Source organism: Indicator indicator, chromosome 7 (assembly GCF_027791375.1).
Source record: "Indicator indicator isolate 239-I01 chromosome 7, UM_Iind_1.1, whole genome shotgun sequence".
Classification (NCBI taxonomy): domain Eukaryota; kingdom Metazoa; phylum Chordata; class Aves; order Piciformes; family Indicatoridae; genus Indicator; species Indicator indicator.
The window spans coordinates 8,408,926-8,422,764 of NC_072016.1; the positions used below are offsets into that span (position 1 = coordinate 8,408,926).

At 47.3% G+C, this 13,839-nt stretch overlaps 1 protein-coding gene across 1 annotated transcript in view; it reads left to right on the forward strand.

Moving 5' to 3' along the window:
• Positions 1-7,949: 7,949 nt before the first annotated feature.
• The window catches only part of XPNPEP1 (X-prolyl aminopeptidase 1), a 33,285-nt gene continuing 27,395 nt past the window's right edge, over positions 7,950-13,839 (forward strand). Inside the window, exons 1-2 of the mRNA XM_054382645.1 lie at positions 7,950-7,974; positions 10,645-10,775. Coding sequence (XP_054238620.1) covers positions 10,659-10,775 — 117 coding nt within the window. The 5' untranslated portion in view covers positions 7,950-7,974; positions 10,645-10,658. The remainder of the gene's footprint in view (positions 7,975-10,644; positions 10,776-13,839) is intronic.

The window sequence follows — 13,839 nt, forward strand, 5'->3', positions numbered from 1 at the left end:
CTCAACACATTCACAGAATCACAGAATCAATAAGGTTGGAAAAGACCTCAAGGATCATCAAGTCCAACCTGTCACCCAAGACCTAATGACTACTAAACCACGGCACCAAGTGCCACGTCCAATCCCCTCACGTACGCCTCCAGGGATGGTGACTCCACCACCTCCCTGGGCAGCACATTCCAACCTCTAACAACTCTTTCTGTGAAGAACTTTCTCCTCACCTCCAGCCTAAACCTCCCCTGGTGCAGCTTGAGACTGTGTCCTCTTGTTCTGGTGCTGGTTGCCTGGGAGAAGAGACCAAACCCCTCCTGGCTACAACCTCCCTTCAGGTAGTTGTAGAGAGCAATGAGGTCTCCCCTGAGCCTCCTCTTCTCCAGGCTAAACACCCCCAGCTCCCTCAGCCTCTCCTCATAGGGCTTGTGCTCAAGGCCTCTCCCCAGCCTCATTGCCCTTCTCTGGACACATTCAAGTATCTCAGCATCCTTCTGAAATTGAGGGGCCCAGAACTGGACACAGTAGTCGAGGTGCAGCCTAACCAGTACTGAGTACAGGGCACAATGAGTTCCCTGCTCCTGCTGGCCACACTGTTCTTGATGCAGGCCAGGATGCCATTGGCCACCTTGGCCACCTGGGCACACTGCTGGCTCATGTTCAGCCATTCAGGCTGAAAGGATTTCTCAGCAGTTGAGTGGGCCTCACTCACAATGGCAGTGACTTTGGGTGCGAACTGGGGCTTGTAAAATGTAACCTTTATATATATATATATTTACAAATAAATTTCAACTACATTTCAAACATTAATTAGAAACAAAATCCATGTCTGGTCCCTCACCAGCAATCCCAGATGCCAGAGACTCAGGTTAGTGTTGCTTGGAGGAGACATGCAACTAACCCAAGCCCTGGCAGGAGCTCACAGGGGAACTTTTGCTTGTCCCCTGAGCAGACAGGGAGAGGAGTGGGACCCAGCAGTGTTCCAGAAGGCAAAGACACCTGCTTCATTAGTTTTATTGCCAGAGTAGATAAGGAAACCTTGTGCAATAAAAACGTTTCCCAGGTGTTGGGCCAAAATACAGGCAGGTCACTGCACCCTGTTAATGTTTTTGCTTGTGAAAACTTTGAGAAAGAATGGCATCATATGAGCTGAATAAAAGTCTTTGTTGTGCAGTAAGCACCATTTTCATGTTTAAATATGGAATATATCCATAAATATATGCAGTTCATCAGGATATACTTCCTTAGCAGCGTGTAGTTTCACGCAAGCTGAATAAATAATCTCCCAAAGCACTTAACAGTGCACCAGTGACCACCATGGTCCCTTTTGCATGCATTAGATCTAGCTTCCCCCACCATTTTTCCTTCTAGAATAGACAAGGGAAAACTAAAGTCCTGGAAATGGCCACAAGGCTCACATTTCACTTGCAAACAGGCGAGTGCAGGTGAGCAGAGATGTGAGTGCATTTTGGTGTTGAAAGAGAGCCAGGCAGAGAACTTAGCAAACATTTCATTTTCATCCTTGTCGTTAAAGGTTTACAAGTGAAGTCCTAACATCTGGTATTTGACTGAAAAGAGCAGACGTGGAAGTACTCAGATATCTACCTGGCCTGCTGCTGCCTCCCTTTCCTTTCCAAATGCAGCTGCTGGGAACCACCCAACCATGATCAACTTCCAGTACTGGCTGGATAAATTGTCCTTCCGAGAAAAACTAAGATAAGATCTCAAGATAGGCTTGTTTCTTCTCTCCTTGCTATCATTTCCCCCAAACACGCCATTTGTTGTTGCCGTTTCTAGTTTCACTGTTTCCAAACATACAAAATTTATTTTAAACATGATCCGAAAGAACTCATGCCACATGTTTGAAACTTCCATTTAACTCAGAGCTGAGAGCTTAAAATACAAACAACTTTCTGTTACACCATTCTCAGGCCCTTGCCTTGGCACATTACAGCACTGTTGTTATATGCAACCAAAACACTGGCATTAATTGCTGTTAGGTAATTTTCTAGGGTGTAAATAGGAAGAAAAATGAGGTTAAAAATCCTTGCTGTCTCCCACATGGACTGAGCTGTGCCTCTGGGCTGGGAGGATGTGACCTTGTTGAGCCAGTAGAGAGGCATGAATGCAACCAAACTCATGGCAGGGCTTTTGGGAGTAAAACAACTTTCACGTAAAGGTTTGCAGGACAGCCCCTACAAAACGTGACCACAAGTGGTCAGTTATTGTCTGGGCAATCCCAGTGCTGTCAGGGCGAAAGAAGCTCTTCAGTCACATGTGCAACCTTGTAAAGGCGTGTTTTGGACCCATGTTGGACCTCCTGTGGGTCTCCCAAGATGTTTCATGGCTTAGAAGCAGTGCCAAGGCTGTGGCACTGTGAGACCATGGCCACAGGAGAGCCATGAGGTGCTGGTGACTCCAGATCCTGGGGTGGGAATGCAGGGCTGGAAGCCCTTTTCTCCTGTCCAGTGTCTAGATGTCCCAAGCTAGTAGGACATTGTGGCCTAAAATCCAGGTTCAGCATGAGCTGAGCTGTAGCATCCCCTGCCCACGGTAAGAGCTATAGATGCTCAGTCCCTTGATACAATTCATTCTTTCCTGTTGCTGTCTCCCACAGCATCTTGATTGTTACTTTCAGGGGAAAAGTAGTGTGTTGCAGTTGCAGACTGCTTACTGGATTGGCCTCCGGCACCACAGTCTCACCAAGGTGCCAGACAGCTCCCATTGTGAAAAAGCTGTGGGCTCGCAATAGGTGGGCAGGGGTCATGTCAGGAGTCTAAATTTCACAGGTGCCCAATAGGAGAAGGTCAATGAAATGAAAGTTACAACCACAATAAAGGTATCACGGATACAGGAGGGTTGATAAGATAAAAGGAGTTCTTTTACGGCTTATTTCCTGGTCTTGATCGCTTGATACAGATCAAGATTACAATGGAGCTAATGGCTGCGTCACTTAGTGGAGTTGGTCTCAGGCAATTTTGGTTGCTACTTGTCAGGCCTTTCTACCTTGCCCCTCTCTTTTGTGATCTGATGCAAACACAGCTTTATAAGAATATAAGAGATAGCACAATTAGGACAATTTAATTAAAGCAAGGTAGGTTGAAGTGCTGTCTTAAAATACCTTTCCCAACAGAACTTGCACCATTTTAGTTGAGATCAAACAGCCCCTGAGAAAGGACAGTTTCATCTAACCATTTCAGATTATATATCATAGACAGTGCTGCCTGATAAATTAATTATTAAAGCATTTTACATTATCTACATTGGCAAGTTCATTAAGGCCACTTCAAAGCTTCCTAGAGACCCAAAATGCCCAGGAAAGAAGTATAAAACATTTTGGCTTAACTGGAAAGCTCATTCCACTTTCTCTTATTTAACTTATTAGTCATGTATTATTCAAATGAAATAAATTGTGCTGCCTCCTCTGTTCATCTGGGCAAAGCCTTTAGCAGAAATCCATTGCCTTGTTCAGCCAGGGCACCCACCAGCTTCCACACACCCAGGCCATGTCTCCACACCAGTCCCCCATCCACCTCAGACTCCCCCCCAGGGCTCATCCATGGGCTTAACAATGGTCCTGCTGAGTCAGGCCATTGGTGGTAATGGGATGCACACAGTGTTAGATCTAGATCTCTGCAGACAGGCAGGACACCAGCCCATGTGGCACAGTCACGCCTCCACCTGTAAAATGTCTGTTTACTGCAGAGAACTTGTCACAAGCATAATCAGATGCCTGCAAAATGCTTTCTGGCCTGAATACATCTTTTTTTACAAGACTACACTTCTGAAATGAGGTTCTTATGCAGAATACTCATCAGTTTGTCATTATTAATTCAACCAGGAAGGGAAAGAAATTAGTCTAAATTGTGGTGCTCAATGAATCAGAACTAGTTAGGAGTCACCTTTGGGCACGGAAGGCTTCACAACATGGCTCTGCAATACCAGACATTCAGTAGAAACTAAAAAGATCTTGCAATGTTTTCCCTTCTATTTTCTGCTTCCTTTAGCACATTTTTATGAGATGGGAATGCAGACTTTTTTTTAAAGCGTTATTAAATCAAGATCTTCATCAGGAAGACAGAATGGGGACATATCTTGGTCACCAAACAATGCAGTAAGATGTTTTCAGTGGTGGCTTAAATTATTTCACTTTAAATTACAGAGAGACATCAATATAACGTTGATAGTCTGTCCACAGTGGCACTTGTTATTTCTGCCCTGAGCTGGGAACAAAGTAGAGAAAATTAATCAAATAAATTCTGCTAGTTTGCTCCCTTCTCACTCTGGGATTGTAGGGGAACTACAGGAGGCAGGACAGATCTGCTCTCATGTTGTACCTGCTGTCCTCAGACTGTTTGTGGACAGGCAGTCAGACGTGGAGGAGTTAAGGAGGCAGGTTCAAGGGAAATGCTGAGCTTTCCCTGATCTGTCCTTTTCCTGGTATCATGGGCTCTCTGAGCAGCCTGATTATTACATGCTGTGGACACTCCACTCCCTAAGTTGCACTCCCACATAGGAGATGTATTTTCTTTCCTAACTGTATTTGATTTCCACTGCTCCCACGGTCCGTTAGCTCGCCCAAACTGATTTAATAGTGATTCACTGGCAAAAAATACTCAAACAACTACACTGGCACAGGCGTTAAGATTACCTTGCATTTAGCCACTGTCCTGAATTCAGCCAAACCACCAAGTCTGCAAAGCAGGAAGGGAAGAGGCCAGACACCCTTAGCTCTGCCCGTGGGAAGTCAGTGTGGAGCATGTGGACCATTCCAAGGTCTCCTGTCCGCTTGGGTACAATGTGCACAAGCCAAGAAGCACAGGGGAGTAAAAGGCATCCCTGTGGTACAGCATGATTTTGTGAGCTGGAAAGACATGAGATGAACATTTGAATGTTTTGGACTGATCCATCCCTCCTTGGGCCAGTGCAGAGCTCCAGCAGGTGCAGCTCTCCACAAGCTTCTATTAAATACTGCAGCCAAATGCAAAATCTGACCCCAAAAATTATTACGAAAGGACCATTTTACAACCCTGATTGGATTCAGCTGCAGAGTTCACCATCAGCAAGCAATCCCCATGGTCATCATGCCAATGTTACGGTGCTTTTTAAAAGTCCTGGCATGTATGAGCCTTGCTGGATTCTGGCTAGTTTCCAAGAAATCCATCTTCTCAGCAAATATTCTGCAGTGTGAGCATAATGTGGTCTGTAATACAAATGCAAAACATGGCTGCAATTTACCCTGAGGGGGACAGTGATGTGATGACTTAAATGGACCTTTCTGTCCCACACTGCTGGGATTGTATAAATACTTTGTGAGCAAGGCTGGAAGATGGGGTAAGAATAATTGTGAAATGGCAATTAACTTCACCCAAAGAGATGAATGAGGAAGAAAAACTCTTCCTGCTCTAACAGTGGTGATCACTAGTGCTCCAGGCCTCTCCTACTGAGTGCCCATGATGCATGGAAGGCACTGATGGGTCCCATCGAGCACCACATTTTTTTCCTATCTTCATCCTCTGCAGTCATAGTTACACTGGGTACACTGATGAACCCCATAGAAGAGGGGTGGCTGCAGCATTGTCACAATGTGTGGGTTGGAGGGTCCCCAGGATACCAACTGCTGCAAAGTGAACCCCTTCAGCTGGACACAGTTGCAAAGCAGATTATTTGCTTTTGTTTCAACCTTTCTTGGCGGTGATATCCTGGTTTCTGTAACAGCCTCCTAGTTCTGTCAATGGGGCTGACTCATAGTCCACCTGTAAAAACGCTGCCAGGGGCAGAGGAGAGTAGCAGAAGGGATTTGTTTACCTCCGGAAGCACCCATTGCACATGGCCAGATTTCACAACAGTTGCACTCAGTCTTGTTACAAACATGACCCTTCTCCCTTACAGAGGTGGCAATTTATCTTGAAAAGCAGAAGGTACATTTTCTGCTGAGGCTTTAAGCAAAGTCATAGGAGGCCGACATTTTCCTGGAGCTGTGCTTGGCACCAGACAGCGAGCTGTGGGTTACCTCAAGTCCGTCAGTTTGGTGCCAGTGTGAGCCCCAGCACCTCCGGCCCTGCCCCGTCTCCTTCTCCCCCGTCTCACGCAGCTCCGAAACACCAGCAAGGCCGGAGGCCGGCCGAGCTGTGCGGGGTGAGAAGGGAGCAGAGCCGGAAGGCTCAAATCCCCGCTCCAGATGGTCTGTTTAGAAGTTTAAGAGGGAAGTGGATCAAAGAGACGAATGTACACCGAGGCTTTGGGACCCGGCGATTCGCTCCGCTCCGTTTTTTCCCGGGGGGAGGCACCGGCAGCCGTCAAACGCCTACGCTTCCCGGTCGGTTGCAACACACTCGGCATGCCCTACGTTTCACCCCGTCTTTGTCCCACTTCCCCCGGAAGACGGAGTCCTCCTCCCTTAGATCCTCGTCCGAGCTCGTCCGGCGGGGAGTGCGCCGAGCACCGGGCTGCGGGCGGCCGAGGCGGGAGAATGGGAAGGGACAGGGAGGGCGCCCCCGCTGGGCTCAGGAAAATCGACCGCGCTGGGCAGCGCGGCTGTAGCGGCGTGCCCGTGCACACCCGGCGGGAGCACTGCGGGCAGTGCCAGTCCGAAAGCCCGTCCGAATGCCAGGCCGGTCCCGGTCCCGGTGCTGCTGCACACCCCTCGCGCCGCCGGCTTCCCCGTGACGTCAGCCGCGACGTCAACGGCGGGTGGCTGCGCAAGCCCACGTGAGCGCTGACATCGCCGCGGCGGACGCGGGCGGGCCGGCGGCAGGTGAGGAGCGGCGGGGCGGGGGCAAGCCCCGGTGGGTGCTGCCGGGTTAGTGGTAGAGAAGGTTCAGTCTACGTGGGGGCGCGGCCGCGGGTGCCTCGGCACGACCTAGGCCCGGCCTTCCCTTCCGGCTCTGTCAGCTGGGTCCTGGCGGGGAGTCCAGGCCCAGTCGGGGTCTCCAGGCCCGAGTGGCTCTGTCACCCCGGGGCATTTGGCTGAGGGGGAGCAGGCTGGGCTGGAGGGTTTCGGTGAGTTTGAGATGCAGGTGGTACTGAGAGGCAAGCGGTGGGGCTCGTGATTCAATAGACGTTGCCAGCCTAGGCCAGAGAGGCCTGGCTGTGAGGTTCTTAAAATGGAAGCTTACGTGCTTATTGAACAAGTTCATTCATAAAAGAGAAAACGAAGAGGAAAGCAGCAAGAGAATGAGTGTGTGTGAAGCAAACAGGACACAAACGCGCAGGGTGGTCTAACACAGCAGCCAAAGGCAGACCCAGATGTAGCCTGACCTCCTGTCCTCGCTTCCCACCCCCGCCGTGGCACTGACGCACACACTGACACAAGGGGACTGGTGTCCCCCACCCTCGCCGTTGCTGGTGCCTGGGGTTGCAGCATCCCATCACTCTCTGTTCATGTGGGAGGCAGAAGGAGGTGTCTAGTTCCTCTGGCAGCGTTTTCGTGGTCACTCTTTGCCCCACGTGTGTGATGGAGATGCTATCAAGGCAGGATCTGACATGGGCTCTTGGAGGACTTACTCCTTAAGTCCGAATGAAGTATCGATAATACATGTGTAGAGGTTGACAGATTTTGGGGTCCAGTTGCCATCATGCTGCAGTGCACATTATTTCTGTTTTGCCTTAGTTTCCCCCATCTGTGAAATGGGGAGTGGCCTCTGGACAGAATGAAAACAAATGGGTGTAAAACAGCAGACCCTTGCAAGATTTAATCGTCAGTCTTGACAAGCAAATGACAAGCCCTTGTGACATTGCTTTCCCCCCTATGGTTCACCCTTAGTGCATCTCTAATCTTTCCAGTGGAATGCAGAGTCAATGCATTTTCAGCTCCTTGCTGGGGAGTGAGAATGTTTTATGGGGGACAAAGTTTGTTGTATCTTTTTTGCCCTTTGCTTTTTCAGGCACAGTACAGCTTTATGAAGGCCAAGCCAAGAGCTGAATGGTATCTTGTGTGAACCGAGGCAAGAGACATCCACACCTGGGGATCTACAGAGGCAGGTAACAAACCAGCAGTTTGATACCTTTGAAAAAACTAGGGCAGGTAATGGGACTGCTTAGTGCATTGCTAAAGCTACTGCCTTGATTTCAGCTGTGTTTGGTTTTAATCATTGGAGTGATTAAGTAATGATAGAGGAGCTGGTTTAACTTTATAGAGGCTTATAATTATGGCCAAGAAATGAAAGGTCACCTGTTAAAAATTATAGGGGGACCAGAGTAAATGACTACCAAAGATCTGTGAGAAAATAGCTCTATTTTTCTGGAAGCTGAAGAAGAATTTTATTGGAAAAATTGTGGAGGATTTTTTTAAACTGATTTCTTATGCTACAGGGGTTAACTAAAATAGATGTCTTCCTTAGTATGGGTTTTGTTGTTTATCTAGCTTAGGTGTGTTTGTAGTATCACAAGCAAATCTTTCAACAGTGAGAGTACATTTTAAATTTTTTTTTTTTGTCCTTGAAATTCTTGCTTACTAAGAAAACTGTAGCTTTTCAGCAAGGAGCTTTATTAAAAGGCAAAGCCTTGTCATTTCTTGCCTGTTTAAGTGAGTCTTCCAAGCTCCTGAAGACAAAGCACAGGTCAAGAAAGGAAGCTGTGTACTTCTGAGTTTGTAGAAGGAGATTCTTTTCTGCTGGCTAGTCACTATGTTGTTGCTCTCTCTCCTTTGTGCTTTTTTTCCTCTTTGAACATAAATCAGCATCAATGTTACAGAAGGTTACAGCAGAATGTTACCAAGGACAGACAGAAACAATCACCATATAATAAAGTTCAGTGTAGCCTGCAAGCACTGTATAAAACTATGAAATTTGTCATGGAAATGAATCTGAGGTGTAGTCTAATCCCAGCAAAGGCACTGCAGTCAAGATACCAATTCGAGGATATAGTGCGTGGTGGTTTTTGAGCTTGATTTGCTTCTTGTGGTCTGTGTTTTAAACAAGTGTACTTGTGGGCAGACAGTCACATGCAGGTCTGGATGTGTGAATGGTGATCTTGGGTTGAGTTGAGATATTTACACCCAAATTAATCAGATCTTGATTAATTTCTTGACTCAGTCATGGTGCTGCTGTTTGACCTGGGTCAAATCATGTCTTCCTATGGCTTGTGAAATGGAGACAGCTTTTCTGTCTTCCTATTTAGATGGCAAACATCACAGGGCAGGGACTGTGTCTTAATTGTGTTTTGGCATAAGACCGTAATGGCACTTGGGGCTCCTGGTAGTTACTAAGGTGTAAATCAAATAAGTGCCTGGATAAGCAAAATATGTTTGAGACTTGAGTGCAGTGTGCTTCTCCCATCTCTGATCTGTTTGTGAAATGAGCCATGAAATGAACTGGTCAAAATAAAATACTGCATAGCATGGCATACAAGCAGCACAGAGCCTATACACCTTGCCCTGGATAGTGGCAGCATTGAAATTGTGAGATCCCAGCATGTTCTTGAAAATGTGAAAGGGAAAGGTAGAAAGCTGGGAAGGGAATTACCCTGCTTTGGACACCCTTTGGAGATGTAAGTGAACTAAAAATGAGGAACCTTTGAAGAGGTTCAGGTTGCTTGATTTTCCTGGACTTTCATGCCTGACCTCCCTCACAGCTTGAACCTCCCCAGCAGTCAGTGCTTTCCACTGCAGCCTTCACTCTTGCCAGCACAGCAGCCTGGCCTGGTGCATCACTGTACACAGTGCTCACAGTGGGCCCTGGCTGTTGATGGTTTCTGAGTGGCAAATTGAGAGCCTGGTGTTCACTGCAATGCCAGAGACAAGTTCATTACAAAAACATAGCAAGGGAAGATGATTGGCCTGTGCCCTTATGTTCCCCTCTGATCTGCTGGCTTCCATTCACACTGTGCCCCACCACTGCCTGCCTGACATAGTTGAGATCTGCAGAGCATTTGCCAAAGGTCTTTAGAGAAGTCTCCCTTAAGCCTTCCTACCAGTGCCCTGCCAGTCACTTGAGAGCTCAGTGGGCTTTTCCTCCTGTTCTACTTTTGTGTAGGTGAACTAACATGGAGGTAAATATGGCCAGTGGGTGCATCACTGTGTATGTCCTTGACAGCAGATTTCTGTTGTCTGAGTTAATCTGGTCACCAATTCACTCTGAAACCCTGGGCTATACTGAAGCATCTAATTGCATTTCTCACTGTTCCATTTCTGAGTCACTGACATGCATGGCTTGCTGTCCCAGCAGCCTGTGTTCCTTTGCACACAAGCCACAGTATCTCTACCCCCAGAGTAATGAAGGTTTCTCTCTGTCCACGTGCTAGAGGGGGCTACATCTGATTTGTGGGTTCTTGGAACTATCAGCATCACATGCTGAGACCTTTCTTGGCTGTCAGAGAACAGGTCTGAGGTGGTCTGGTTCTGGTGTTCTCCACATGTAAGAAAGGTTGTCAAGTGTGTTAAGCTTGTGTGTGTGACCCCTGGGCATGCCAGTCCTTCACCAGTGGGAAAAGTCCTTTACTGAACAGACCACCTTTGACTTGCTGGCCTCAAGCTGATGTCTCATTCTCAAGGAACATAAGTGAAGTGACAAGACAGGAAGAATTCTGGGCTCAAAGGGATGGTGTTAACACAGTTGTCTGCAAGGGGAGTTTCCAGTGTTGATGTCCCCCAACTTGTGCATGTGAGTGGCCTGGGATGACTGGACAGTCTCTAGAGGTTTTATTTTGCTTTAGTTGCAGGTAGGAAGATGAGTCCAAAAATTACAACAGAGCTGCTGAAGCAACTGCGGCAGGTGATGAAGAGTCCCAAGTATGTCCAGGAGCCTATCCAAGCCTACATAGTGCCCTCTGGAGATGCCCACCAGGTATGTATGTATGTCTGGAGTATAGGAATGATTGTACTTTCCTTTCTTGCAAAAAAAAAAAAAAGAGAGGGATGACTAAAGTCATCCTTAATTCACTTGCTTTAATGGTTCTAGCATAAAAAGCTGGGTAACCTGAGAAGTATCAAGTTGGAAAAAGTTTCTGGAGTCTGTTCAGGAGACTGAGGTTTTTATATTCTTGTAACAAATCAGTGTGGATCTTCCACCAGCAGCTTCTCATCAGATTGTCTCCAGGGAGCTCATGCTGCAGAAAAGGAAGCTTGCCAGAGCACTTGCTGTCCCCATCCTGGCTGTTGGAAAGAATGGATTTACTGGGGGAGGAAAAGACATTATCTGGGTTTTAGTTTCCCCATTAGCACCTCCCGATCAACACATATTCTTTAGCTAGATGGTGAAAGAATCATTGCAGAGCTTCCCTTTGCTAGATCCAGTTCTTGCTGGAATTTTCTGCCTTATGCTAAAGCCCTTCAGATGCCATGCAGAGGGGCCTTTAGAGAAAGCAGGGAAGAAACAGGCCACAGCGGCGCTTCCCTTTCAAAGCTGCTGTGCATCAGCTTTTTCTGTGCAGTCAAGAGAGAAGTCTGGGTACGGGGTGGTAACCTGTGGTGGTAACTGTGTTGTGTGCTGCTGCTTCCACTGTTCAAACTTTTGTAGTCCATGACATTAATTTTAAATTGCTAAGCTGCCTTTTACCTCCCCTGCCTGCTCGTATGCTAGTTTCACTCTTCATTGTCTTAGGGGACCCAAGAACTGCCAAGGGTTTTTCCCTCCTCAGCCGTTTTTAGGAAACAAAAGACCTGAAGCTTTCCTGGCTCACATCCAAAGCTCCCTTTTACCTCAGGGTGCACTAGAGCAAAATGCAACTGAATCGGAACCTTTGCCCTTGACTTGGCACTGGGGTGAACCACGTCCAGGCTTGCCTGTGCCCTGGGACTGTATGTGCAGCATCATGTTTCCTCATAGGGAGATCCAAACTTGGGCAGGTAGAGGGAAGGCGTTTTCTGCAGCAGCTATTGTCTGCTGCATTCCTGCCTTGAGCTGCCTCTGTCCATATATAACTCTGGTTTCATTTCACTAGACATTAAATGCTGTCATGTGAGTTGAAGAATGTGACCCTCAGGACTTCTGGGTTTTTCTGTTGCTTTCTTTTCCTTGACAGAGTGCAGTTAAGCAGAGAACCCCATGTAGCTATTTCCTGCTGGGCAAGTCGGTCAGGTTTCTCTGCAGAGTGAATCTATCTGAATGGAAATGATTACTAAAAGCTGCTGGTTCTGGCGCCTCCTGACTAGCTAATGCAGGATTTTGTCTGTGAAATTTGGAAATTGGTGCAATTTTAGGGATTGGCAGAAACCTGTTGATCCCAGAACTGGATTACTGATTGCAGGTAAATTGTGATCAGCTGAGATTTGTTTGCAGCTTCCTCATGTTCCAAGCAAGGGTTTGTTTCCTCTATGCAAGTAAGAACTTTACTGCCCCACAGTCAGGTTTTGCTCCTGGGCAGCTCCCTCTGTGATTGTGGTTTATTGGTACCCAAGCTTTTGGTGACTCAAGCCATTTCCTCCCCACAACCCAAGCTACTTACTGCTGCTCTGCCTCTCAGCAATTCCTGAGGGCTGTCCTGGGATCCACATCAGAGAACTTGTCAACAAAGAGGGCTTTCCCTCTTGTGTTATTGACACAGGGTTTAGATTGGGGGAAATTTTATCATCTGGGTTGCAAAGGAGTGTCCCTGGATTGGTCTGATGCTGATACAGCCTCAATGCTGCAACTTACTGACTAATTTCTCTTTGTAACACTAGGAATGTTTGAGCTTTGAACTCTGTGATGCTTTTAATACTGGTTTTCCTGCCAAGGCTAGAAGGCTTAGGTTATAATACTGCCAGGAAGCTTGCCATCAGTTGTATCCCTTGCTTTCCATGTTTAGTTGTATAAGGAGCTGAAAGACTCACAGACTCTCAGACACAGCTGGCTCTGGCTTAACCAAGGCTGCTAATGCCTTGGATTTGTGGCTCTTGCAGCCAGGCCTGGATGTTTGCTGCTTTGATTTTTGAAACTTTTGATGCTGGTGATAACAAGTCAGAAGAAAAAGACCTTGGGGACCTGGGTGATCCAAAGGCTGGTGAGAAAGGAGGGCACTCCCAGCCAAAAGTGGGCTGAAAGCCATACAAAGAGCCTTACTTCTTTCAGGAGTTCTAGGCAGATCTTGGGCTGGAAGCGTCAAAGGATCATTGTGGGGTGAAATGCACCTAATTCCTTGTGGTTCAGCTGAAAACTCCTGTCTGAGCTTTTGGGATGTTGCAGTAGCAAATGCAGGATCCAGTTTTATGTTGTGTCACCCAGTTTACATTGATTCTGGAGTCTGCCCATATGGGAATGTTCAGAGACTGGAGAAGCTTTCTTCTTAATGGGAGGGAATGATGTTTGGATTAGAGCTTGGGTTTGGAACCAGTCACAGCTTAAGTGGGGCTGGCTTCCACCCCTAGGCCTTGACTCAGTGAAAACAAATTTGGTCAGATCTGGCTGGTCTTTCACATCAAGGAAGCACCTGCCCAGCTCAGGGCCCTGTGTTTGGGTTGGCAGGGATGCTGTTTCTGCTCAGGGCTGTCTTCTCTGACACATGCTTGTTCTGAGCTAGGAATCAGCAGAGTTATAAAGCAAGAGGCATCTTGTACACAGGTGGCACTGACCTGTTCCAGATCTTACCAATGTGGTTAGGTTTTTGGCAGTGAATACTGACCTCCTCCCAGTACACAGCAGTGTTTGTTCTTTAATGGCATCAGTGTCCTAGCTCTAAGGACAGTGAGCTGCACTTTTCATTGCTGATCTTGGTTGACATTACTGTAGAATAAGCTTTAACTTGTTAATGGCCCAACCATGCAGGCTCTGGTGAGAAGCACCACTGATTTTGGGGGGTTCATCCTGGTTTAGCTGAGGGTTTTTTGTGATGCAGGCCCCAGTTTTGTCTGTGTGTCAAGGACTGACAGGTGTGGTGGAAAGCAGACATGAAAAGCTGGGTTGAAGGCCATCAGAGCTGCGAGACAAGCCC